Raw genomic sequence first — 27,482 nt, forward strand, 5'->3', positions numbered from 1 at the left:
CAACCTACTCAATTTCATAAGAATCGGCCAACTATAGCTGCCATATAACTGAACGATCGGAAATGTTTTTTGGTAGAAATACCAATTTGGTATTTTTGAAGATAGAAGTTTGGGACTTTTTTTTAGACTTTATATTATAATAAATTGGGTTATATTATTTTATTCTCATAAGGATCGGCCAACTATATCCGATGATTGCGATATATATCCGGTTTTAACTGCAAGGGTATATCAACTTCGGCTCCGCCCGAAGTTAGCTTTCCTTTCTTGTTTGGTTTTAAATTTATTAAACATATTTCATACATTAAAATGATCTAGAAAAGACTAGAATGTTGTTCGGTATGTTCAAAGTCCTAAAGAGAGGCCTGTTGTAATATGCCTCGCAGTCCAGGGGTCCCATCCAGTTGTAACCAAGTAGATTTGTGTGTATATTCTTTTGATTCTTTATTTTTGATGTTTTATTTGGAGCAGCCGTTATTGCCGCTCCAATCTCCAAAAGGGTTCTTCTCCTTTACAATATTTTTATGAGTCGGAACAGCTGCCAACAGCGGCAGCGGAGAGACGTTTATATATATATTCTTAGGTATATAGCTATGATCGCTTAGGCGGAGGTATATGCACATATAAGAAGTCCGCTCGTAATACATTTATGCCGAGTATGCAGTTTCAGGGTGCAGCTAAGGCACAGCTAGCGTTTGGCATTTTGGCCACTTAGTAGAGCTGGAGAAAACATCAACGATGTATCGATACATCGATGTTTTCTGAAACTCGGGAAATATCGAAGTTTTCAAACATCGATGTTCGATGTTTCCTCTTTAATTATCACTTTTTGGCTGGTATTTGGTAAGTGCATCAAAAATTATTATCAATTAAATGAAATAAACTTAACAATAAAATTATTATAGATTTTTGTGTGATTTAATTCTTATTGGTGTTGGCGGCGTTCACAAATGGAAAAGGCTTTGAAAAAGCAGAACAGGAATGGTAATTAGAGTAATTAGGTACAATCATATGATTTTTAATGACATTTTTGTCCAATATAGTTGCGTGTCAGGAGGAAAAAACGATGTCGGCAGCACGATCCCAAATAAGCAAATGAATCTTCCGTATGGAACTTTTTTGATAAGTCGACTTAAGGCAGGACAGCCAAATGTATTAAATGTGGCAGAACCTACCAAACAATTGGCAATACGAGCAACTTGTCTTGCCACTTGAAGAGGATACATCCTAACTTGACAGTTAGTGAATTGCCTCAAAGACAACAGCAATCCGTTTTGTCGAATAGAAAACAAAAATTGAACAGTGCCTTATCCGATTACAATTTCTCTGACTTGCGCCCTCTATCAGTGGTAGAAAATAAAGGATTCCGCAATATTATAAGCCAGCTCGATCCAAGGTACGAATTGCCTTCACGAGCCACCTTAAAGAACTATCATTTGGCAAATGCATTCGAAGAAAAGAAGGCAAAGTTGTCTGCCTTTTAAGAAAAAGTAAAGCACTGTGCATTAACTTCGGATTGTTGGACGTCAAGGGCCAACGAGTGCTACATCACTGTGACATTTCATTCTATTACAGCAGATTTTGAATTACGCAATGCTGTTTTGTCCACTGAAAAGCTACTCGACGAAGCGAATCACTCTTCGGAAAACATATGAAAAAGTATACGCAAAGTTATCGAGGAATGGAAAATTGTTGGAAAGGTTACAGCTATGGTCACAGATAACGCCAAAAATATGATAAAAGCAAGTGAGATACTGCAAATTATACATATTCCATGCTTTGCCCATTCGATTAATTTGACCGTCCAGGAAAATCAAATAGGAAAAATGTAATCGAATTGTATTTTTTTTAAAAGTAATAAAATCGCGTATGCCAAGTTGAAGGAGGCCCAGGAGTCCGAACGTCCATACAGTCTAAAACAAGAATGTCCCATAAGGTGGAACCGCGCTTTCTATATGGTATACTGTTAACAAAGGTTGCCATCACAAGTGTGCTTCTCAATACGCCCAAAGGGTTAATAGAAGATTGGTCCTCTTGAAAGTCGAACAGTAACAAGAATGGCCACAATTCTTGACCCTCGTTATAAGAAGGAAGGATTTTGGAATCCGTTCAACTCCTCCCAAGCGGTGAAATCTTTAGAGGAGGAACTGACCCACATCAACGTTCTAACAAAGTCTCCAACATGTTCTAGCCCGCCAACACCAGAACCAGCAGCAGCTTTTTAGCTTTTTACAATCAAACAAATCCCACAAAGTCCACAGCCCTCGCGTGGATTCAATATTAGCATTGCGGCAATACTTAAATGCTAGTAATTTGGAGCCTGCTCAAAATCCATTGGATTGCTGGAAAGTACAAAAAATTAACAATTTAGTTTGTAATCAACTTAAAAATCCAATTTCTTCTTTCTACAAATCTTCTTTCTTCTCAACTGACAATGCATTTAAAAAGTGAATTTTTAAATACTTTTGTGTACCGGCCACTTCCACAGAAAGTGAAAGAATGTTTAGCAAAGCGGGACTTCTCGTAAGCGAGAAGCGAGGCCCGCTAAAACAAACGAATGTAAACATGATTTTGTTTCTAAACAAAAATGATTGGACTTAATTTAATTTTAATTTTCTTTTTTCGTTTTTTTTTTGTTGAGTAGGACTCGTTTTTCTGTTTTTAGCTGTTTTTCATTTTCGTTTCAATTGTTTTTCCATTTTAAGTTTTGCGTTCTATGAAAGATAGGGTTGTTGGATTTTGAAAAAATATCGTATTGATGATATTTGCTGTGAAAAAAAATCAATCGATAATATTAAGAAATATCACCAAAAATTTCGAGTATTTTTGATATTTTTTATGGTCAGCTGAAATTGAAAAAGGTTGTTTGTAAATTTAAAAAAAGGTTTTAATATGTGTTTTCATCCGCCATGAACTGCAAATAAGAGCTATTTTATATTTAAAAAGTGAATTGGAAAACAACAAATATTTATACCTACTCTCAAGCAACTTTTATTTACGTTCTTTGAAATAAAAAATAACAAAATTATTAAGGACATTGTATTAAAATTTATTTATAAAAAAAAATAATATAAAAAAAAGTTTTTTAAAACTTAATTAATTCATGAAATATGTACTAAATAATGCTAATTACTTAATTCTCTTATTTAATGTTCCTAATTACTCTAAATTACAAAACAAATCTTTCTTCAATGATTTAAAAAAAAACTCTTTCGGTTATATGCTGGTCTGTCATTCGACTACGGGAGTCACAGAAAACACATTTAATGGCAGAAGCCAACCGTTCAGATGGAACCGAACTTCCAGGCGTGATAAGATAACTTAATGCCAATTTCTGGCTTAAGAGTGACCAAACATAAGATATCGGAAATACCAACTCAAAAATATTATTATCGACTATTTTTGCCCAAAAAATATTTCGATAATAATATTTTTTTAAGAGAAAATATATCGATATATTGATATTTTGATATATTTCCGACATCCCTACTATTTTTGTAAAAATATACTAAAATATATTTTTTTGTATATAAAAAAAAAACTAAACGATATTCACTAAATACCATAATAATTTTCTGTTAAAACGCCAAGAAATTTGAATATAATTTCATATTTTAATATTACAAAAGTATAAAAGATATTAATAAATCAATAATAAAGGACTTTTTTTTTTTTAAAATACGAGTGTTTATTTATTTCATTGTATTTTTTTGTATCTAAATTCTTGCTTCTGGGATGCCGCATGCTGCTTAATAGATGCCAACTATTCGCTCCCCCTCGGTCTCCCACTCGTTGCGATATTTTTATACCCTTGCAGAGGGTATTATAATTTTGGTCAAAACTGTGCAACGCAGTGAAGGAGACATCTCCGATCCTATAAAGTATAATAGGGTCGGCATAGGATCACCTCCTGAGTTGATATGAGCATGTCCGTCTGTCTGTCTGTTTCTACGCGAACTGGTCTCTCAGATTTAAAGCTATCGACTTGAAACTTTGCACACACCCACCCTTCTTTCCTTTGCACGCAGTATATAAGTCGGAACGTCCGGGATCGGCCGACTATATCCTATAGCTGCCATATAACTGAACGATCGGAAATGGTATTTGGTATAAATACATACTTTGCTATTTTTGAAGATAGAAGCTTGGGATTTTTTTTTTAAATATTTTATTGTAATTAATTGGGTTATATTATCATATATCCTATAAACAACTTTATCCGATGTTTGCGATATAAATCCGGTTTTAACGGCAACTTTCATCAACTTTCCTTTTTTGTTATTTTGAAAATTTTATTTTATTCGTTTTTATTTCCGAAACATGCCTAGCGTCGCTAGAGATCAAATCGTTTTGAGGGAAAGGAAAGAAATGATTAGGGAAAAATAAGTAGGACGGCAACAAGAGGAGGCAATTCTACGGAGCGTAAGCAGATGATATTGATTCATTAATTTTCAGTACCGTTCAAAGAAATTTAAGACTTGGAGCTCATCTCATCAAACTGGAGCCACCCGAAGCCAGAAATTTCTTCAGACACGGAATTATTTTATTTATTGGCAAGACTGCCTTTGCGATTTTTCTGAATGTTCCCATCCCTGAAGAAAGGCGAATAACGTAGGCTAGCCGGCATAATCCGGATAGGAAGATAGGCAGACCCTTACAAAAAATATATAAAAATATGTACATATCTGGTATAAGAAGATCTATTTAAATCAGCTGTTTTTAATATTGGAATTTTTCAAATACAAATTTGAATGAATATGTATGTATGACCTCAGTATTAAAAATATTTCATCACATTGGAAAGTATTTACGTTTTTGTTCGTTTAACATGTTTTTCGACAAGGAAAGTTATAGCTAGCTAGTTTTGTACTAGGACAAAAGTTTTGGCCTTAAAACCTTAAGCCTAGTACTGAGTTGACGAAAATTCGCTCTTGAAAATCTGACAGCTGTCAAACTCCATATAAAAAAAACGGTATAAAAAAAAAAGAAGAATTTTTCGTGTCCTAAATTTTTTGGGTACTGTGTTGAGAAAAATTTTAGCTATCGAATTGAATGGCGTTGCCGGATTAAAAAAAATAAACAGCTGATTTTGGGGTCTTGAAATAAATTATTTATTTCGATAGCTAAAACATGGAGGGAAAATTTGAAAGAAAAAAATGGTCGGACCGAAAAATTTTCGGCGCGCGAGGATAAATTGAAATTAATTTTTGCGGTCAAGGCGAAGCCCATAATATGGGATTTGACCCACAAGGGGCATTTTAATGCCATAAAATGTCATTGAAATGATTTGTGATTGATTTTGATTTTGACCCAGTTTTCTATTTCTTAATCAGCTCCTTAGCGGCGAAATACATAAACAAAACACCAACATCCAATTGATTTGAATTCATATTTGCTTATTGTTTTTTTGTTTACAAACAACAGCTGTTCAGTATTACCCTTTTTCTTAATTTTTTTGGTCACACTAGCTCGGTAGCTGAATAAAGTGCAATTTCGCAAGCGGAATTTCAAGAGCGGAATTTCGTCAACTCAGTACTAGGCTTAAATAAAATAGTTTCCGCTAAAAAAAAAAAGTAACCAATTTTTTCAGGCTTTTACGTATAAGTATAAGTATAATTAGTTTTACTTATAAAATAAGGTATAAATAAATATAAGTATAGATATAGTACAAAAAGGTTGTTCTGAAAAAATATACCAAAAATATACGTGTGATTAAAGTGTAGTAGATGTAGTCACATTTTTTTGTGGTTTTATTTAGTACATTTTAAAAGTGTTTAAAGCTGGTCCAAAAAAAACATTACTTTTTTGAAATTATAAGCAATTGATTTAAAATGAATATTGCTCGAAATTTGTTATCTTTAAGAACGGCTGTTGCCCGTTCAAATCAAAGTTTATTAACATCTAAATTGTTACGAAGGGAAAGCCATGTGTATGTTAGACATGATTTTTTGCCAGGCATTGCATTGATTCTTACATAATTTTAAAAGGGTTTCATATCGAAAGGGTCCACCGGCTCATTCGAATGCCACTAAGATTGGTGCCGTTGCTGTTGGAGGAGCCATGTGGTGGTGGGTAATTTGGCATTTGTGGCACGAACCTGATCATATAACGGTAAGTAATATAATTTTCTACTGACAAATACATTGTACATGTGTTTAATGTTTTTCAGGGTGAATTTGAATATCCAAACCCGTCCAAATGGAGCAACACAGAATTGGGAATACCCAAAGATGATTAATAAATAATAAGGGCTGTCTGTTTTTTGCTTCAAACGAAAAACTAAAATAAATAATAATTAACTTAGCGACTTCTGTTAGTAAAAAGACTTTTCTTTTGCCTTCTAAAGGCAGTAGTTTTAAAGCAGTAGTTTTAAAGCGAGTCCTCGGGGCTGAAAACCAAAATTTAAACTGTACCAATTTTTTTAATCACTATTCATTTCATTAGTCTGTTACTATTATTGGATATATTTGATTTCAGCGGCAGCGGTTTCGGCCGGCTTGCTCATATCGCTACAGTTTTATCTCAGCCAGCATGTGGAAGGAAGATCGTTTTAAAAACAATCACCCTGACCAGAACTTTTCTAGTTTTGTGGAGATGATTAAAACTAGGATCCATATTATAGGAGACTCGAAAATGTTCGAAGAAGCCATTTAGGCCATAAAAAATTGGCCTTTTTAGCCATAGAAAATGTATCATTTTGGGAATTAAAATGTAATGATTTTCTAGGTATTGCTTAAGGGGGGAAATACAATTAAAAATTTATTTTTTTCAAAAATTTTTTTTTGTTCTTAATGTACTCTAAATATGTCTAGGAATAAGCCTTTAAAAGCATAAAGTAATACGCAATTTAGTGAGTGCGTGTCAGTGGTAAACTTTAGTGAGTGGTAAACTTTAAACGCTTCTACTGAAAAGTCGTGTTTTCAAAGTCGCCGTGCAATGTACAGGTCAGAGATTTCATTTTAATCGAATGCGGTTTTTTGCTTTATATTTGAAATTAAATTCTCCACAACATGAATGAAAGGATTTTTCATATTTATTTGTTATAACATGTTTTTTTGACGAACAAAGTCAAAAAAAAGTGTGTTTTTTTAAAAACATTTATTTCAGTTTCAAATTTTTTCATGGAAAAACCCTTTTTTTTACATATGAAATAATTCATGTTGTGCGCTGTACCTCTAAGTTTAATGCCCAGTTGTTGTTTTTTGTTTTAGACGTGATCCTGGGCCTGGAGACTGCACGGCGCAAAGTTTATCCCCCAAAACACGACTCTACATTATTGATCATAAATGGGCTTAATTACAATATTTTTCGAAAAACTTGACTGATTTTCATTGCCCAATAATTTCCTAATAACATGCAAAAAGAATCGCTAAGATTCATTCAATTCCCTACTTGCAATCCACTCCCAAAGATAGGCCTCATTTTAGGCCTTTTAATTGTATTTCCCCCCTTAACTTCTCTAAATTGATCAGCGCTTTGCGGGTGAAAAATTCCTAAAAAGTTTTTTTTTCTTTACCAATTTTATTCTTTCTTTACCAAATTTATAAAAATGTTGACCGATTTGGTTTCTTACTGACCGGATTTATTCTTTCTTTATTATTTATTAAACTCAGAGGAATAAGTAAGAAAATTAAAATGCTCGTTTTAAAATTTGATGGACAGGAAAGAGATGATGGGGTAGCGGCCTATGCAGTTCGAACATAAGACCTCAAGAGTGTCGTGTTGTTCATATGTCGGGATGGATCTTAAAATAGGCTAGTCTCGGAGAATTACGCACAAAAAATAAGATTTGAAAGAAATAAGAAATAAGATTTTGAATGTTGAATGCGTAAGGCTGATGTCATTTTAGGCGGAGAGTAAGTTATATATGAAAATGTAATGTACAAAGATTTAATGGGCAGAATAGAAGTCCCCAAACTCTTGTGATTTTACTCTTCAGAAGGAAGTTGGATTTATATTTAAATAAATAAGTAACAGGGTAAGTATCAGGGCCAAGTCAAGAAAAAATATAAGTTTCGATGGAGGAATCACCTGTAAGGGTTTTGGTGTTGCAGGTACGAAAGCTGAAGCATCAGTCAGTACCGGTGGTCCGGACTGTGGAATATCCAGTTGGATGACTCTAACGGGGGGTTTATTCACTAGGACCCGAGGACATATCGGACAATTGATCATTTGCACTGAGAAATTGGGACGGCGAATCGTTCTCAGTTCTAGCCCTTGGGGTGGCCAGCGATATGAGTGGTAGAGTTTTAGTTCGAGTCGAGCTTTTTTAAGAGTAAGACGTGTTACTGGTGATTCAAGTGTATTTAAATAAAACCCCCAAGGCTTTTGGAAAGTTCCTTCACTGTAGGACTGCAATTGCCCAACCTATCTGCACGTCAGCAATCCCCAAGTGCATCAGCTATAGGGGATTCCACAGTTTTTTTCTTTTTTCACAAGCACTGGGCCCCGGAAATTGCTGATGCTCCACTGATCTCCACGAGGCGATCTACTGTTGAAGCTTCAAGCTTTCAACCGGTTTGTGTTTGAGCTAAGCATCATCGACACACTAGTGGAAATTTATCTTGCATAAATCTAGGCGGTCATAAGACCGGCTTAGCATTTGTCTCCCATTTTAGTCAATTACTCAACTTTATTTGGTAAAGTTTTTGCTAATTGCTTAAAACGGACAAATCTCTCCAAAAACAATTCATCGATTTTAAATCAATGAGGAATACTGCTGGAGCAACTCCCGCCGAACTATGAGCTAGTTTGCGAGACAGTTTAACGGACAGCTGCTCAAAAGCTGGCACTACAACTAGATGGGCTCCCACAAGCTGCATAACAAGTTGTACTGTAACGTCCTTGATCTAATCTCAAATGACTTTCCCAACAAGCTCGAATGACAGTTTGTGTTCGCTATATCCAGTACGAGGCATGATTCTGCTTCTACTAGCACACCATCATGCAACCCTTCCCAGTCTGGCAGCAAGTCACCGCATAGCCATTAAAAGGACGAGGAAGAAATGGACGCCTTCCACTTTGCAAAAAAGAAAGCCGCGACAAACCCCGCCTTGCTGCCGGCAAAATCCAACAGCTCAGGAAAAGCACAAACAGCCGCACCGCAAGTCACTCGATCTCCCAAGGTCCCAAGAATTATGGTTCCTAGTGTGGTCAGCTACTCTGCTTTCTGCAGTGACCTGGATGCTTTTATTGGAGACTCTTACTCCATCAATGCGCTGAACTCAGGTGACTGTGCTGTTCAGTACAACTCCTCCGACGCCTACAGGCTTGTTGCCAGACACTTCTGCGAAAAAGGAACTGTTTTCCACCACAACCAGCTGCCAGAAGACCAACCCTTTCGCATGGTAATGAGGAACCATGACGTCCCATCGGAGGACATTATTGAGTGCCTGCAGGAGTGCCCCCACCGACTATATTATACCCGTTTATCTTTTTCTATCTAATCCGCATTAACTAACCTTTTATTTTTAAAGTTCGAAAGTATAGACTTACAACAAATCAACAAAACAAAATTTTGCTTTAAAAACAACAGCTAATGTAATCCAGTTGATCCTAAATGCGTAGAGCCTTTTTTTGTAGTGGACTGTATGTTTTATTGTTCTTGCTTGTTTCGCTGTCTTATTGGTACTGAAGAAAATTGGCAATGTTGCCATAGGTGCTGCTTATTTCTAGTGTGTACACATTGTTTTTATCTTAAGTCAAAAATATAGAGATGGCAAAACTTAATTACTAAGCGATAGTTTCCAAACATCCCGGCCCACCCTGAAACACGGTTTCTGAATGAGGTAATTCCGCAATTTTCGTTATTGCCGGGTCAATTCTCCTGTTGCCATCTTGAGCCTTACTGCTCGCACGACGTTGTCCTTTCCTGGGTAGGTTTCGATCACCCTCGCCAGGTGCCATGATGCTGGTGGTGTGTTGGACTCCTTGACGAGCACAACGCTGCCGATCTTGATGTTGGGGGTTTCCTTGGTCCACTTTGGTCGCAGCTGAAGACTAGTCAGGTACTCCTGGTGCCATTGTTTCCAGAAGCGTTGGTACATTGATTGGATACTCTGCCAGTATCCCAAACGGCCCACAGGAATGTGGCCAAGATCCGCCTCCGGGATCGTCGTAAATGGTCGCCCGATCAGGAAATGGGCTGGTGACAGATAGCTGCTATCTGTATCCGACGTGTAGCATAAGGGTCGTGAGTTGACCATCGCACTGATCTGCGGCAGCAAGGTGCGCATTTGCTCATGTGTTAGTGTGCTGCTGCCAATGACTCGTCGAAGATACAGTTTAACACATCGAACTGCTGATTCCCACTTTCCTCCCCAATGTGGAGCACGAGGTGGGATAAAGGTCCATTGGATACCTTCGTCTGCTAGTGAGTTCGCTACGTGATCCTTGTGTTGTGTTGAGTTCAGTAGCTGCTGCATTTCATCCAGGGATCGCCTGGCTCCGATGAAATTTGTTCCGTTGTCGCTGTACATGCGTGTACATTTGCCTCGTATTGAGAAAAATCGTCTCAATGCCGCCAGAAATGTTTCCGTGGATAAGTCGGTGGCGAGTTCTAGATGGATCGCCGATGTAACCATACATACAAATAGGCATATGTATTCCTTGCTGATGCGCGGCTTGCGCACCTTAGCGTCCTTCAGAAGAATTGGTCCTGCATAGTCGCATCCAGTGTTTACGAATGGCAGTGCTTGCGTTATACGTACGCTGGGTAGATCTGCCATACGTTGATGCATTGTATGTTGTCTCTGTCGAAAGCACGCCAAACAGTTGTGTGTGATTTTGCGTATCAGGTTCCGTGCGCCGAAAATCCAATATCGTTGCCGGACAATGACGAAGAGAGATGAGACTCCAGGATGCAGGTTGACTCGGTGCTCATGTTCTATTATTAGGAGGGTGATCCGATGAGCCTTTGGAAGCAAAATGGGATGTTTTGCCTCTGCCGACAACTGTGAGTGTTGGATTCGTCCTCCCACTCTGAGCAGATTGTCCTTGTCGATGAACGGTGATAGCTTTACCAATTTTGATTGGTTTCCTAGAGGCTTGTTAGCGAGTAGTAGCTGGAAGTCCTGTTGAAAACCAGCTTGAGCGTGTTGCAGCCATCGAATTCTGGCCGACTTGATCTCGTCAAAGGTGAGAGCCGTTGATGTTCGTTTTGAAGACGGGTGTTTCATGCGATGAATGAATCGCAAAACATAACCGAGCGTGTGTATAAGCCTCAGCCAAGATGAGTTGCGATTTAGAAGCTTATCCAAAGGATTGTCCGTTGTGACAATTACCTGCGCAGCAAGGCAGTTAGCTTTGATCTCACTTTGTATGCGTTTGTCTGAAGGTGAACAACAGTTGTGTGAATTGTTCAACTTTACCAAAAATTGATCCTGGTCCCTCAGCCATGACGGACCCTTCCACCACAATTGGAAGTCAATGAGCTCGGATACTCCCAAGCCTCGGGATGCACAATCCGCTGGGTTCGATTTTGAGTCCACATGCCGCCATGCATGCTTAGGTATGGTTTCCAAGATCTCGGCGGTGCGGTTCCCAACAAACGTCTTTAGTTGGGCTGGTGAGTACGCTAGCCATGATAGGACTATTGTGGAGTCGCTCCATGCATAGATAGTCACATCCTTGTGCTTTAATCCAGCCTTGATGGATTGCAAAAGTTGGCTCAGAAGAAGTGCACCGCACAGTTCCAGGCGTGGCAGAGATTGTTGTTTTAAAGGTGCCACCCTTGTCTTTGCTGCAAGTATGGCTACCGAAATGGTTCCATCTTCCTTAACCATTCGGCTGTACACTACGGCTGAGTATGCTTTCGTGGATGCGTCTGAAAATCCGTGCAATTCGATCTTGTCGGTGTCGCTCTCGGCCAAGCGTGGTATCTGGAGTTGTGGTAGGTTTTCTAAATCTGCTCGCCATTTGAGCCACTTGTCGGTTAACTTTTTCGGAAGTTCGTCGTCCCAATTCAAATTCAACAGCCACAGTTTTTGAAATAGTATTTTGAATATAACTACGGTTGGTGCTAATAGACCGAGAGGGTCGAATATGCGTGACACATCCGACAACACTTGCCTCTTGGTGCAGCATGGACTCTTTGCTAGATTCACATTGTACGACAATGTGTCCTTCTTAGGGTGCCAATGCAGCCCTAGAACCTTTACTGATGAGTGTGAGGAATCCTTGTTATCCTCCGATACAATGTATTTGGTATTCAATACCCACTTCCCGAGCTCTAGCTTAGCACAGGACATCAGTTGGACGAGTTCGTCCCGATTGCGTTGCAGCTCATCCTCACTATTGGATCCAGTGAGAACGTCATCCACATAGAAGTCTTCCATCAAGATTTTTGCCGCAGTTGGAAACTCCTTCTGGTGGTCAGCAGCCAGTTGTTCCAGTACTCGAACTGCTAGGAATGGTGCGCATAATGTTCCATACGTCACCGTACAAAGTTGAAAGTGCTTGATGGGATCTGATGGATCCTCTCGCCATACGATTCTCTGAAAGTTTCTATGTTTTTCGCTCACCCAGATTTGACGGAACATTTTGACTATGTCCGCTGAAAATACGTATTTGTGCATACGGAACCGCAGGCACACAGCAAACAGGTCTCGCTGAATACTGGGTCCGATCGAGAGTGTGTCGTTTAACGCCTTGCCTTTGGCGTCCCGGTATGAGCCGTCGAAGACTACTCTGAGTTTCCGACCCAATTCAGGATGATGAGGTAGATAGAAACTCCTTTCGTTGGGAATTTCGCTCGGTGAGATTTCTCGCATGTGTCCTAGACTTTGATATTCCCTCATGAAGTTTACGTAATCCTTACGTAGCTGATGATTTTGTGATAAACGGCGTTCAACCGATTTGAACCGCTGTAAGGCTCCTTGAAGGGTGTCTGCAAATTCAGGAGCTGATGATGTAAAAGGAAGCTCCACGATGTATTTGCCATTATCGTCCCGAGCGTGGGTGTTGAGAAAGTGCTCCTCGACCTCTTTGTCCTCAGGTTGAACTTCTGCCTTGCGATGAATGCTTTCCAGCTCCCAGAATCGTCTGAGAGTGGCATCAATGTCGACTGTTGTTGTGAGGGCCATAGTGTTGCTCGCCCGTGGTGCAAACAGTGATGTGATCACCCATCCAAAAATTGATGAAATAGCGATTAGCTTGCCTTTGTTGTCAAATATCTTTCTCCCAGTAATAGCACTCCAAACATGCTCGCTGCCCAAAAGAATATCGACTGGGCCACTTGTACTGAATTGTGAATCTGCTAGTTGTAGATCGTTGAAGACTTGTAGTGCAGACGCGTCGATGCTCTGCCTTTCCAATGATGAGGTGATCTTTCCAACCACGTGAGCCTGGACTACCAGTTGATCCTCTGATATACGGGATTGGATGCGTAGGGTGCTGCATCCCCTTGTTGTGTCTGCTTTAATCGATGAAATTCCAGTGACCAATATGCGGGATGGCGTACGAGCCAAACCAAGTGCGTGTACACAGCCTTCAGATACATATGACAGTTCTGAGCCTATGTCCAAAAGGCATGCTACCAAATCCCCGTTAGCGTTTTGAACGTTGACCATAGCCGTGGGCAGGGTGCTTCTGTTCCATCCATTTGATTGCGTTGCACTTGCAGTGCCTTGTGCACATACAATTGCTGCGGAGCCTTCTGTTTGTGCTATATGACTAATAGTCACCGGTGAGATGTGCGCGTTGGGATCATCCTGATCCTCACCAGTTTGAGCGATTGTGCCAATTGCGTGTTGCGTACCTTGCAGATGCAATAGAGTATGGTGCTGAGCTTTACATTGTCTGCAGTTGAATGTTGATGTGCATCTTCTGACCCCGTGACCTAGCTTCAGGCAATTGTAGCATAGCGATTTCTCCTTGGCAAACGAGATTCTCTGTCCTGCAGACATACCCAAGAATTGTGGACAGCCATACAGACGATGTTCTGTAGAATAGCATTTGCTGCACTTGTTTCCATCAAGCGCAACCAACGAATGTGTGACCTTCTTTGTTTTGTCACCAATAGAGGCTGTCGTCTTCCTCCAGGAGTAGCTCCAACTCCTCGCAACGCGCATCCAAGAATTTGAAGAATTCTTCTAGTGTGGGTGAGTCTAACTCCACACTGCGTTCGATCCACCTGCGTCGAGTATCTGCGTCCAGTTTTTCCAGCGCCAGGTAGATGATCCAACAGTCTCGTCCTGTTTCCCCAATGGCATCCAAGCCACGCACGATTTCGTTAGCGCCGTCTGACACCTTCCGCAAGGTTGCTGCATCAGACTTTGTTGTTGTTGGCAGCTTCATAAACTGCTCCAAAAATGAATTGACGATGTGCCGTGGACGATTATATCTTTCGTTCAGTCGCTCCCACGCTGTGTTGTAAGCTGCATCCGTAATATTTAGATGTCGCACCAAGTTAGCAGCTTCGTCGATTAGAAGGGATTTCAGATGATGAAATTTGTGCGCATTTGTCAAATTCGCCTTGTTGTGAATTGTGCTCTCGTAAATGTCCTTGAAAGCTGGCCACTCAGAATAGTTGCCAGCAAACCGTTTAATTTGAATTTTAGGCAATTCGCTTTGAGCTGATGCCTCTACGATTTGTGCGGTACCTGAATTCGCCGCACTGACGTCACCTCTTGTAGGTCTTGGCAATTGTGCAGTGGCTCGATCTGCCGCCAACTGTTCAAACAATTGTTGTTGTTGTTGTAGCAAACTAATGATTGCGTCGTTGTTGATTTGCAGCCCGTTGCTGCCGTTCTCGCTACTCACAGTGGATGGGCTAGGTCTTGTACCTGCCATCGCCGAAAGTAATGAATGCGCCCGTAGATACTTTCCCTCGTAGAAAGCGTTGTCTGGCTCCGGATCCACATAGCCGTCTACCTCGTCTAGAGTAGCTATTTCGTCACCAAATCGAATGAATTCCTTCCATGTTGTGTTGAGATGCTCCAGCCGCGAAGACACCTCCGCCCATGTGGCGTCTGATTGGTGCGCGTCCTCAGCCCAAGCCAAGCTCCGTGTGATATTGGCCTTGAGTCTGGCGCGTCCCTTCACCAATGCTTTTAATTGCTCCATTGAAGAACAATTACCGTGAGAACCAATGCACAGAAAACAACAAAAACATCCGGCTCGAAGGACCAAACAATGATCCTAAATGCGTAGAGCCTTTTTTTGTAGTGGACTGTATGTTTTATTGTTCTTGCTTGTTTCGCTGTCTTATTGGTACTGAAGAAAATTGGCAATGTTGCCATAGGTGCTGCTTATTTCTAGTGTGTACACATTGTTTTTATCTTAAGTCAAAAATATAGAGATGGCAAAACTTAATTACTAAGCGATAGTTTCCAAACACCAGTAGGGAAGCAGAATTAAAAACACTATAACTCCTCTAAAAATTGTCTAATTGGTCTGAACTTTTTAAATTGGTGCTGCATGATTTCAAGCCATAAGCGGTTACTTTTTGGAAGATACTAGGAGTAGTGCCAGAGTGAGGCAGTTAACGAGTCGTACAGGCGATGTGAGTTGTTAGGTAAGGTCATTCCTTTAGTTTATCAGATCGAGTATCTCGGTGAAGGAGTCAAGAGATCTTTACTGGCATAAAAGCCGAACTCGACCGGTGTGCATAGAGGATCGAGTGGCAGCTGAGATTGTGTCCCGCCGCCTGGTCTCCACAAGGCGTATATAATGTAGAAAATAAAGTACCCGGTACAATATTAGGATGATGCAATGCACGCTTGTATGGTCCTAAGAAATAGAGAATAAGAAAATTATGTATAACAACTTTTTCATTTTTCTTTCGCTACATTTGTCAGTCAGTCACAAATAAAGTTCCGAAGCATACACACGGTTTTCTGATTTTGGTGGCTTCGAATTCTGCCGCTCAATAGGTTATGGGCCCAGGCACTAGAGAGTTCAAGTTATTCGGTGTGTGACTCAAGATTAAGAACAATGAGTGCTCTTTATCAAATTGATAAGTTAGAGGAGACAAACTATGATACATGGAAAATACAGATGCGATCTGTATTAGTGCATTCCGGTCTGTGGAGTGTTACGTCTGGAGAGCTAACTGAAACGAATGTTCCGGAAGGACAACAGTTTGCGGCCTTGGACAGTAAGGCGTTGGCGACAATAACATTGAGTGTCAAGACATCTCAATTGGCCTACATCAAGAATTGCTTAACGGCTGTGGAGGCATGGACCAAGTTGAAGGAAGTTCATCAACCAAGCGGACCTGTACGAAAAGTACAGTTATACAAGAAACTGCTCAATAAACGGATGGAGCAAGGGCAGAGCATGACGACCTACATAAGTGAATTTGTGGAAATTCTGGATTGTCTAACTGGAGTTGGAATAGACATAAACGACGAACTTCGCACTATCGTTTTGCTATCAAGTCTTCCAGAGCAATTTGAACATTTCGTGGTCGCTATGGAAACACGAGATCAGTTACCTTCGTTCGAAATTCTCACCATAAAGTTAAAGGAGGAGAGCGAAAGAAAAGGAATAATAGAGGAACGAGTCGACACTAAAGCATTTGCTGCAATACACAAGCACAACTCACAGACAAAAACGTATGGACAGAAGAAACGAAAAAATATCGTTTGTTTCAAGTGTGGTGAGCAAGGGCACATTAAGTCCCAGTGTCGAAGAGAGGGTGAGGGAGATCATCGTATGGAATCAAGAAGTATGGTGAATCGACAAAGCAGCCTGTTGCACGCCTGTGACGTCAACAAAATTGACAATTCAACATGGTGCTTGGATAGTGGCGCAACAAGCCATATGTGTTGCGCAAGAGAGCTATTCACAAAGTTTGAGAAGCACACTGAACAGATCGGACTGGCCGATGCTGGTTTCCTTCAAGCAGAAGGTATAGGTGACGTCAAGATACAGACAGGCCAGTGCATGTTGACACTAAAAGATGTTCTCTACGTTCCGAAGATGACCGGAAATTTCTATTCCGTGAGCAGTGCTGTCCAGAACAGGTGCAAGGTGACCTTTGACATAGAGAATGCCAAGGTGATGCAAGATGGAGAATGCATAGTGAAAGCCAAAAAGATTGGCAACTTGTACTTATTTGAAGGTGGCCGAAGTAAATGTTTTGCCATGTCAGCTGTTGATGGAATTTTGCTACACAAGAGATACGGACATATTAATTTCTCTAGCTTGAAAGAGATGGTATCCAAAGGGATAGTTCGAGGAATAGAAAATATTCGGTTGCCAGAGAATATTAATTGCAAAACGTGTATGGTTAGCAAAATCCATGTTCAACCTTTTCCATCTGCAACGAGTAATCGGGCTAAGGAGCTTTTGGAGCTGATACACGCAGATGTTTGTGGACCTTTTCCAACACCATCCCTCGGAGGTTCCAAGTATTTTCTGACGTTCATTGACGATAAGTCCAGGAGGATTTTTGTTTATTTCCTGCATGGAAAGAACGAGGTGCTATCTAAATTCATCGAATTCAAGAATCTGGTGGAACGGCAGACAGGAAGAAGATTGAAATGCCTGCGGAGTGATAATGGCGGAGAATTTGTCAATAAACAGTTTGACGAATGTCTAAAGCAGCATGGAATCGACAGACAGCTAACAATAGCATATACTCCCCAGCAAAATGGAGTTGCGGAACGGGCAAATCGTACGCTAGTGGAGATGTCAAGATGCCTTCTGGTCCAGGCGGGACTGGGAGATCGTTTTTGGGCAGAAGCTGTCAACACTTCGGTTTATCTGCGAAATCGTTCCCCTACCAGCGCATTAGAGAGTATGACTCCTATGGAAGCGTGGACGGGTAAGAGACCTTATGCAAAACATCTAAAGGTTTTTGGATCTCTTGCAGTTGCTCTGGACAAGGGTCCGAGGAAGGGCAGCAAATTTCAACCTAAGGGAAAGGAGTACATTATGGTTGGGTATTCTGTTGCAGCCAAAGGTTATCGACTGTATGACCCATCAACTGGACAATTGGTCGAAAAACGGGATGTATTATTTGATGAACATCATGACGTGGCATCCAAGGATGATACTGTGACGATCGAGCTGGAGGACCTGGAGGAGGACCGTCAGCAGCAGGGACTCGGAGATGCAGAAGTCGTTTCTGACTCATCCATCGACGCCGACAGCTCCGATGATAGCACGGATCAGTACGAGAGTGCTGAGGAAAAGGGTGAGCATGTCGAGGAGGAGGCACGCAGGGGCCCCGGCCGCCCTAAGATCATTCGGACTGGAAAACCTGGACGTCCAAAGAAGCAGTACAATATCCTAGGCGCCCTTATTTCGGAAAATGTTCCGATTCCGTTAACTTGCAGAGAGGCGCTGGAGAGTAATAATGCAAAGGAGTGGCGTGAAGCCATGGAAAGAGAATATGATTCTCTGGTTGCCAACCAGACTTGGCAAGTCACTGATTTACCCAAAGATCAGCGAGCCATTGGATGCAAGTGGGTGTTCAACGTGAAGCGTGATAAAGATGGCCAAATAGAACGTTTCAAGGCTCGACTGGTAGCAAAAGGATGCGCTCAGCAGTTTGGCGTAAATTACCAAGAAACATTTTCGCCAGTATGCCGATTGGAGAGTGTGCGCTTTATTATAGCACTGGCGGCGGAGCTTAAGCTACATCTTCATCAAATGGATGTATGCACCGCGTATCTCAACAGTGATCTGAGTGAGACGGTCTACATGAAGCAGCCGGAAGGGTACTCAGATGAATCAAATCCTGACAAAGTATTGCTTTTGAAGAGAGCAATATATGGCTTGAAACAATCAGGAAGGGCCTGGAACGAGAAGCTAAATGGCGTATTGGTCAATATGGGATTCGTTGCCTGTGATAACGAACCATGTTTGTACAAAAATTGTGGCGAAGGTAATCTTGTACTAATCCTTGTATATGTTGACGATATAATTATAGCTTGCCAATCGCACGAGGATTTGCTGAAAATCAAGAGCAGCATCTCACAATCATTCGAGTGTGTTGACAAGGGTCAACTTAACCATTTCCTGGGCATGGAAATCGAACGAGACGGTGATCTTGGAGCAATTACTTTGGGACATACGCAATATATCAAGGATCTTTTGCATACCCATGGAAGTGATTTTTGCAAGTCGGCGAAGACACCTTTGGATGCTGGTTTCCAAGTAGACTGTACAAGCCCTCAATGCAAAAAGGTGAATCCCACTACGTATCAGTCCATAGTAGGAGAGCTTATGTGGCTAGCTCTTACAACAAGGCCAGACATATTGCATTCGGTGTCGAAATTGGCCCAGCGGAATCAAAACCCACATGCTGAACACATGGCTGGCATAAAGCACATCTTTAGATACCTCTCATCTACGATTGACATGAAACTACACTATCGGCAATGTGGTCAGTCGTTCTGTGGATACGTGGATGCGGATTGGGCAGGCGATAGGCTTGACAGGAAATCATATACTGGTTACATCTACTTGTTAGCAGGTGGTCCGATTTCTTGGCGTTCGGAAAAGCAGCGAAGTGTGGCGTTAAGCAGTACCGAGGCGGAATACATGGCACTTTCGGCGGCATTTAAGGAGGCGATAGTCATGCGAAGGCTGATTATGGAGATCGGTTGCGGAGACAACGACACCCCGATCGTCGTGTATGGGGATAATCTGAGTGCGCAGGCGTTAACCAAGAATCCTGTTCATCATTCCAGAACTAAGCACATTGATATACGTTATCATTTTGTTAGAGAAGTTGTAAAGAAAGGGCAAGTTTTGTTGAAATACAAATGTACAACTGAAATGATTGCAGATATTTTGACAAAAAATCTTCCTAAAACAAAACACGAAGAGTTTACAAAAATGTTTAATTTGTTTTGATAATCATTTTTTGTAAACAAGCTTGCATTGAGGAAGGGTGTAGAAAATAAAGTACCCGGTACAATATTAGGATGATGCAATGCACGCTTGTATGGTCCTAAGAAATAGAGAATAAGAAAATTATGTATAACAACTTTTTCATTTTTCTTTCGCTACATTTGTCAGTCAGTCACAAATAAAGTTCCGAAGCATACACACGGTTTTCTGATTTTGGTGGCTTCGAATTCTGCCGCTCAATATATAAAACTTACAATATAATATAAACTGCCGTACACTTGAATAGGGATAAGAATTTGTTTAGGTTTCGTTTTATTTTTCTCTTAATCTATTATAGCTATAATCTTGTTTTGCTGATTTCTGAAGAAGAGAAAACTATTCTGAAGAAGAGCAAATTATAAAAATAAGAGAGAAATTGCAACAATTTACCGTTATAATTTTTTTTCGGTTTTGCTTTGACCATTCCTAGAAAGCTGTACATTTTTGCATTTTTTTAAAGTTGATTATTTATAAACTTCACACCTTTAAAATATAAATAAAGCAGCTTTTACTGCTCTTGAAAAAGCAAAATAATTGCGTATAAGGAATGTATTTTTAATGTTCTTATATTAATTATTCACTATACACATATATTGAAAACTAGACAGATGGTCAAGAGACGAGTGCTGTTAGGCAAGAAAGAGTGCGGCCTATGCAGTTCGAACATAAGACCTCAAGAGTGTCGTGTTGTTCATATGTCGGGATGGATCTTAAAATAGGCTAGTCTCGGAGAATTACGCACAAAAAATAAGATTTGAAAGAAATAAGATTTTGAATGTTGAATGCGTAAGGCTGATGTCATTTTAGGCGGAGAGTAAGTTATATATGAAAATGTAATGTATAAAGATTTAATGGGCAGAATAGAATGAATTATATGCAATTAATTCTAAGTCCCCAAACTCTTGTGATTTTACTCTTCAGAAGGAAGTTGGATTTATATTTAAATAAATAAGTAACAGGGTAAGTATCAGGGCCAAGTCAAGAAAAAATATAAGTTTCGATGGAGGAATCACCTGTAAGGGTTTTGGTGTTGCAGGTACGAAAGCTGAAGCATCAGTCAGTACCGGTGGTCCGGACTGTGGAATATCCAGTTGGATGACTCTAACGGGGGGTTTATTCACTAGGACCCGAGGACATATCGGACAATTGATCATTTGCACTGAGAAATTGGGACGGCGAATCGTTCTCAGTTCTAGCCCTTGGGGTGGCCAGCGATATGAGTGGTAGAGTTTTAGTTCGAGTCGAGCTTTTTTAAGAGTAAGACGTGTTACTGGTGATTCAAGTGTATTTAAATAAAACCCCCAAGGCTTTTGGAAAGTTCCTTCACTGTAGGACTGCAATTGCCCAACCTATCTGCACGTCAGCAATCCCCAAGTGCATCAGCTATAGGGGATTCCACAGTTTTTTTCTTTTTTCACAAGCACTGGGCCCCGGAAATTGCTGATGCTCCACTGATCTCCACGAGGCGATCTACTGTTGAAGCTTCAAGCTTTCAACCGGTTTGTGTTTGAGCTAAGCAACATCGACACACTAGTGGAAATTTATCTTGCATAAATCTAGGCGGTCATAAGACCGGCTTAGCATTTGTCTCCCATTTTAGTCAATTACTCAGCTTTATTTGGTAAAGTTTTTGCTAATTGCTTAAAACGGACAAATCTCTCTAAAAACAATTCATCGATTTTAAATCAATGAGGAATACTGCTGGAGCAACTCCCGCCGAACTATGAGCTAGTTTGCGAGACAGTTTAACGGACAGCTGCTCAAAAGCTGGCACTACAACTAGATGGGCTCCCACAAGCTGCATAACAAGTTGTACTGTAACGTCCTTGATCTAATCTCAAATGACTTTCCCAACAAGCTCGAATGACAGTTTGTGTTCGCTATATCCAGTACGAGGCATGATTCTGCTTCTACTAGCACACCATCATGCAACCCTTCCCAGTCTGGCAGCAAGTCACCGCATAGCCATTAAAAGGACGAGGAAGAAATGGACGCCTTCCACTTTTCAAAAAAGAAAGCCGCGACAAACCCCGCCTTGCTGCCGGCAAAATCCAACAGCTCAGGAAAAGCCCAAACAGCCGCACCGCAAGTCACTCGATCTCCCAAGGTCCCAAGAATTATGGTTCCTAGTGTGGTCAGCTACTCCGCTTTCTGCAGTGACCTGGATGCTTTTATTGGAGACTCTTACTCCATCAATGCGCTGAACTCAGGTGACTGTGCTGTTCAGTACAACTCCTCCGACGCCTACAGGCTTGTTGCCAGACACTTCTGCGAAAAAGGAACTGTTTTCCACCACAACCAGCTGCCAGAAGACCAACCCTTTCGCATGGTAATGAGGAACCATGACGTCCCATCGGAGGACATTATTGAGTGCCTGCAGGAGTGCCCCCACCGACTATATTATACCCGTTTATCTTTTTCTATCTAATCCACATTAACTAACCTTTTATTTTTAAAGTTCGAAAGTATAGACTTACAACAAATCAACAAAACAAAATTTTGCTTTAAAAACAACAGCTTATGTAATCCAGTAGGGAAGCAGAATTAAAAACACTATAACTCCTCTAAAAATTGTCCAATTGGTCTGAACTTTTTAAATTAGTGCTGCATGATTTCAGGCCATAAGCGGTTACTTTTTGGAAGATACTAGGAGTAGTGCCAGAGTGAGGCAGTTAACGAGTCGTACAGGCGATGTGAGTTGTTAGGAGATGTACTCCCGAAATATCGATACTCGCGTGAGTTATTGAGTTTGGTCGTGCTAACGAGAACTGATGAGGGTTGCCACCGTTGTTGAGTTTGTTCGTGCTAACGAGAACTGATGAGGGTTGCCCCTCCTAGAGTTCCAGTTGGGAAAGATACTTTGCTGAGAATCTGATTCGTCGTCCTGATCTTGACACTTGCTCGGGTGTCTGGGCAGTTGGCGCTGTCGTCTGCTCCTGTGTCGGAGGCGTTTCGTCTTTGAAGATGTTTAAGTCGATCGATGGAAACCTTGTTGTCCATTGTGTGGCCTTCGTGTTTTGTTACCACTTCGAAAGGACCCTCGTAGTTTGCTGCCAATGGGGTTTTCACTTGATCCACTCGGACGAAGACGTGGGTACAATGGTTTAGATCCGGGTGCACAAATTCTTGCGGTGTATGATGGTGCACTGGCTTAGTGGTTGGCAGTTGAGACGGTGCCAAAAATCCGCCTGGCACCCGTAGGGGTGCTGGGCTCAGCCCGATGTGGCTTTTGATTGTTGTGCGTAGACCTAGTAGGATTAGAAGCAGGGAACTGATCCATTTTATTGGATCCACGCATTTTAAAGCAGCTTTTAACGTTTTGTGCCAGCGTTCGATCATACCATTGGCTTGCGGGTGGTACGCCGTCGTACGCAGATTCTTAAAACCACAAATTTTGGAAAGCTCTTGGAATAATGTAGACTCGAATTGTCGACCTAAATCGGTTGTGATGTGGGGAGGAGCGAACCAGCCCGATATCACTGCGTTGGCTACAGATTGTGCTGTAATGTCGACTAAGGGAATTGCTGCCGGCCATCTTGAGAAAGGATCGATACACGTGAGGCAGTATCGGTATCCGTTCGATAAAGGCAGTGGCCCAACTTTGTCGATATTTATGTGTTTGAAACGGGCGTCGCCCGGTGTACTTTCCTAGTGGCGATCTGGTGTGGCGTAACTCCTGGATGGCTCAGCGAATGTAGAGCCTCAACCACGGTTTGGCGTAGGCATTTGGGCACAAACGGACGTGTATGGTTATTGGCGACGTGGCAGTAAAATTGCTTGTTTGAGCCTGCAAGTGACAATTTTGTTAGTGAGATGGGTTTTTCGGCGTCAGAATTAAGTAGCGATTGTAGTTCCGCATCGTTTTGCTGTTCCAGTACCAGCTCGTCGAAGTTTATATGTTTGATGGCGTCGATGCGTGAGAGAAGATCAGCCACGTTGTTTTCTTCTGATAAAATCCAGTTGCCGAGCGCGTCGAGGTGATGCTCTCTCGGTGTATTGACTGAAGGCGTACATCTTGTGGTCGGTGAAAATTACGAATTTTCTTTCCTCTAGTGCGTACTTAAAGTGTAAAATGGCCTGACAGATGGCAGTCAGTTCTCTATCGTGGGTGCTGTACTTCTATTGCGTCAATGGGAATTTCCTGGAGAAGAAACACAGTGGTTGTGTCTGCCCGCTGATGATCTGATGTACTACGGCACCCATGGCGTCGTTGGATGAATGGTTAGCGTTAATTGCGAGTTTGGTGCCATGTAGTTTAACAACGTAGCGTTTGCAAGCTCATTCTTGCAGGCGGTGAATGCGTGGTCGGCTTCTGTAGACCAAAGTATCGGTTTTTTGTCGTTCTTTTTATTTCCTTTGATCAGCGTCTGGAGTATGTGTTGGTTCTCGGCTTCTCGGGGGATAAGCGGCCGATTGAAATTATTCATACCTAGAAACTTGTGCATTTCGAAGGAGGTCGAGGATCGAGGAGGATTCTGAAGCGATCAGAATGTCTTCGGTGTAGGCAAAAACGAAGTCGAGGTCCTGAATGACGTCGTTTATGTTACCCTGAAAAGTTTGCGCTTCGTTGCGCAGATTCGGTCATAAACAAAAATTCGAATAGTCCAAAAGGCGTGATAATTTTTGGTTTGGGGAATATCTTGTTGTTTGACAGGAATTTGGTGATATGCTTTTTGCAGGTCGATTTTCGAAAATATGTTCTTACCGTATAAGATGCTCGTTACATACAGTATGTACGGAATAGGATATCGATCCGGCAGTGTTACGTTGTTCAGTGCTCGGTAGTCGTCGCACGGTCGCCACTCTCCATTTGCTTTCTTTACCAGGTGCAATGGGCTGGACCAGTTGCTATTTGAGGGACGACATATTTCTTTCTCGATGAGGTAGGAGAGCTCGGATTGCGAGATCGCGATATTCGTGAAGCAACGTAGCGTATTTGTTACTCGTATGGTAGGATAAAATCGCGTTGATCTTACGTTGAGGCGCGTGACATTTTGATTCGAGCAGCGTAGCTCGATCGATAAGTTTACGTCGTTTCATATCGACAAGTAAGTCGAAATGTCGAAATGAAGAAAATTGGATCCAATGATAGCGCAGTTGACGTCAGCTAATATAAAAGTTCAAACGAAGTTTCGTCGCAATCTTAGTGACAATGCGTTTTTCTCCATAGGTTTGTATTTTCGTGCCATTGGCGGCGAAAAGAAGCCTTGGAGTGAGCATTGTTTTTGCGTTTTTGCAGGATGGCAGGATGACGTTTTTGCAGGATTTGCACTGAAATGTCGGCGCCGGTGTAGATGCGAAACTGCGTTTTGGAGAAATTTTCGTTGGTGGCGAGGCGGGCAATTGTGTTGTGGTTTTGTTCGAATTTGTCCGCCGAATCCAAAGACTGTTTTAGTGCTTTTGGCCCGCATGGATGGCGACATTTCCTAGCGGCGTTGCCAAATTTGCTGTGGTACCAACACACGTCTGCATCTATGACGCTGTTGCGATCCGTTCGCAAGCTGTTCTGTTCTTGAACAGCGCGTTGATTTGTTGTTTGATGCGGTCTAGACGATCGCCGAAAACTGCGCTGCTGGTTGGCGCCGAATTGGCGTCGACGGTGCGTACCTGATGAAAATCAACGACTTCCATCACTTTGGCTGCCAACTTAGCTAAGTTTGCTGGGCTGGCGTCCGATGCTTGAAAGATCGCTTGCTTTAGTGTTGATAAGCGTTGCAGCCGCAGTGCCTTCAAGAATGATTCGTGAACTTTGTTTGCGGCGAGTGCGTTTAACTCGTTGAGCAGTTGTGTGGGGTGCTTGTCACCATGGTCGGTCTCCGATATTTACTTCTGGATTTTCTTTTGTTCGCTTTCGCAGAAGCGTACCAGAATGCACGATTTCAAATTTTCGTACTTGCCTGTGCGTGGTTGGTTGACGATGGTTGACGAATGGCATACCGTTATTTTATTCCCGCTAGAACGTATTGGGCTTCGATTTGCGATAGCCATAATTCTGGGTGTTCGGGCCAAAACGGCGGTATATAAACAGCTACGCGGTTGGTAATTGCGTCAAAGCCGCGAGTAAGGGTATCGTGAAAAATTTCGGCGTCGTCTTGCGGGGCGTCGTTGTTTGCCATTGTAAACACCAGTGCTCGCGTGTATATAGTGATCACGTAGGGGTCACCAATTTGGTGTTCTTATATATTATATATTATTCACTACACACATATATTTAAAAATAGACTGCACTGCACCACTATAACAGCAAAAAACTGGGGTAACCCAATATAAGCGAAAAGACGCTGAACTAAAATTTATAAAAAGCAATAGGCAAGCTTTTTATAACAGTTGTAATGTGCTAAACCAAAACTAGTGCATTGTTTAAAAAAAAAAAATAAGTGCCACGCAATGAGCTCATTGAGCAACGATCAAAAGAACGAGCGTAGAAGTTCAGTGAACCAAAGAAACGGCTTCTACTCTTACTTTTCTACCCGCGATACCGAAGTGGAAAAATCGGCGATTAAGAGCAACCCGGCTTTACTGACCACTGAAACCCAAAGGGCAAGGTCTTGCTTACCCGCTCTGCTCACTCCGACTCCCGCGTCATGGAGTTCGCAGTGTAGAACCCCCCCTCCAATATCGGAAACAAATCTCGCACCAACAACTATCAGTGCTACAATTTCTGCAATCACAGCGACAACCACTGCAACTCAAAGTACCGCGACGTCAACGACTACAGCGAGTACAAAAACAACAACTTCGGAAAGTGCCAAAGCGGCCACGGCCATACAGACTGGAATGGATCGCTACATCCAAATTAAGCGCAAGCTTAGCCCGCAGAGTAATCCGGCAGGCAATAAAACAAAAATTAACCGTGTCCTGAAGATCGATAAGGAACCAGACCGATCCACTACTAACCGATTTGCCCTACTGGCGGAGGTTGAGGAAAACCAACCAGCCCAAGACACCGTAAAAAAACCCAGGTCGCTGAAGAAGAACGAAGTCCACCCAATCTACAACCTGCAATATCTTTTGCATCGAAAAATCACTTTTGAAGAGCCACATAAACGCAATGGTGCAATGCACTAATTGTCAAGAGTATGGACACACAAAGTCTTACAGCACACTTCGGGCTGTCTGTGTAGTCCGCGGAGACGCCCACAAATCTGCTTACTGCACCACAAACAAGGACAGAAATGTGGAAACTGCGCAGGCAACCATACGGCAAACTATAGAGGATGTATGGTGTATAAGGAGTTGAAGAGTCGCATGCGTCAAGCGACCGCAACGCGCAACCAAAATCCACAGAATGCGTACATTGCGTCAAAAACTACGCCAAACGTCTTCTTCACCAAAGCTGCGAGATCCTTATTCGGTCCACTAAACACCACCAACGGCTTCTCCTACGCCGATGCTCTACGATCTGGAAGGGAAATTCCAATTCAGCCTAACTCTCAAAGCGCTCAACAGGCCCCAGAACAGCCACACAGCAAAACGGAAATTATGATGCTTACCCTTCAACAAAGTATGATGGAGCTTATGTCATTCATGAAAACGACCATGCAAACGCTTGTTCAAAACCAGAACATGGTGATACAGCTGCTCGTAGCACAACAGTCTAAATAATCTATGCAGGCGCTACGAATATCAATGTGGAA

At 41.7% G+C, this 27,482-nt stretch overlaps 2 protein-coding genes and 1 long non-coding RNA gene across 3 annotated transcripts; 2 read left to right on the forward strand and 1 right to left on the reverse strand.

Moving 5' to 3' along the window:
- The first annotated feature begins 805 nt into the window (after positions 1-805).
- Positions 806-3,672, forward strand: LOC138926538 (uncharacterized). The gene is made up of 3 exons (XR_011443091.1): positions 806-843; positions 906-984; positions 1,044-3,672. It is a non-coding gene; the product is annotated as an uncharacterized lncRNA (long non-coding RNA).
- A 2,076-nt stretch (positions 3,673-5,748) lies between these two features.
- LOC108125259 (NADH dehydrogenase [ubiquinone] 1 beta subcomplex subunit 2, mitochondrial-like) lies at positions 5,749-6,307 on the forward strand. Its single transcript, XM_017241383.3, has 3 exons — positions 5,749-5,929; positions 5,988-6,111; positions 6,170-6,307. Exons 1-3 carry the CDS (start codon positions 5,832-5,834, stop codon positions 6,236-6,238), a joined length of 291 nt encoding a protein of 96 aa, XP_017096872.2. The 5' UTR covers positions 5,749-5,831; the 3' UTR covers positions 6,239-6,307.
- A 3,499-nt stretch (positions 6,308-9,806) lies between these two features.
- LOC122321613 (uncharacterized) lies at positions 9,807-13,904 on the reverse strand. The gene has a single exon (XM_043212281.2). The coding sequence runs from the start codon at positions 13,902-13,904 to the stop codon at positions 9,807-9,809; it is 4,098 nt and encodes a 1,365-aa protein (XP_043068216.1).
- Between the last annotated feature and the right edge of the window lie 13,578 nt (positions 13,905-27,482).

This window comes from Drosophila bipectinata, chromosome 3R (genome assembly GCF_030179905.1).
Source record: "Drosophila bipectinata strain 14024-0381.07 chromosome 3R, DbipHiC1v2, whole genome shotgun sequence".
NCBI lineage: Eukaryota > Metazoa > Arthropoda > Insecta > Diptera > Drosophilidae > Drosophila > Drosophila bipectinata.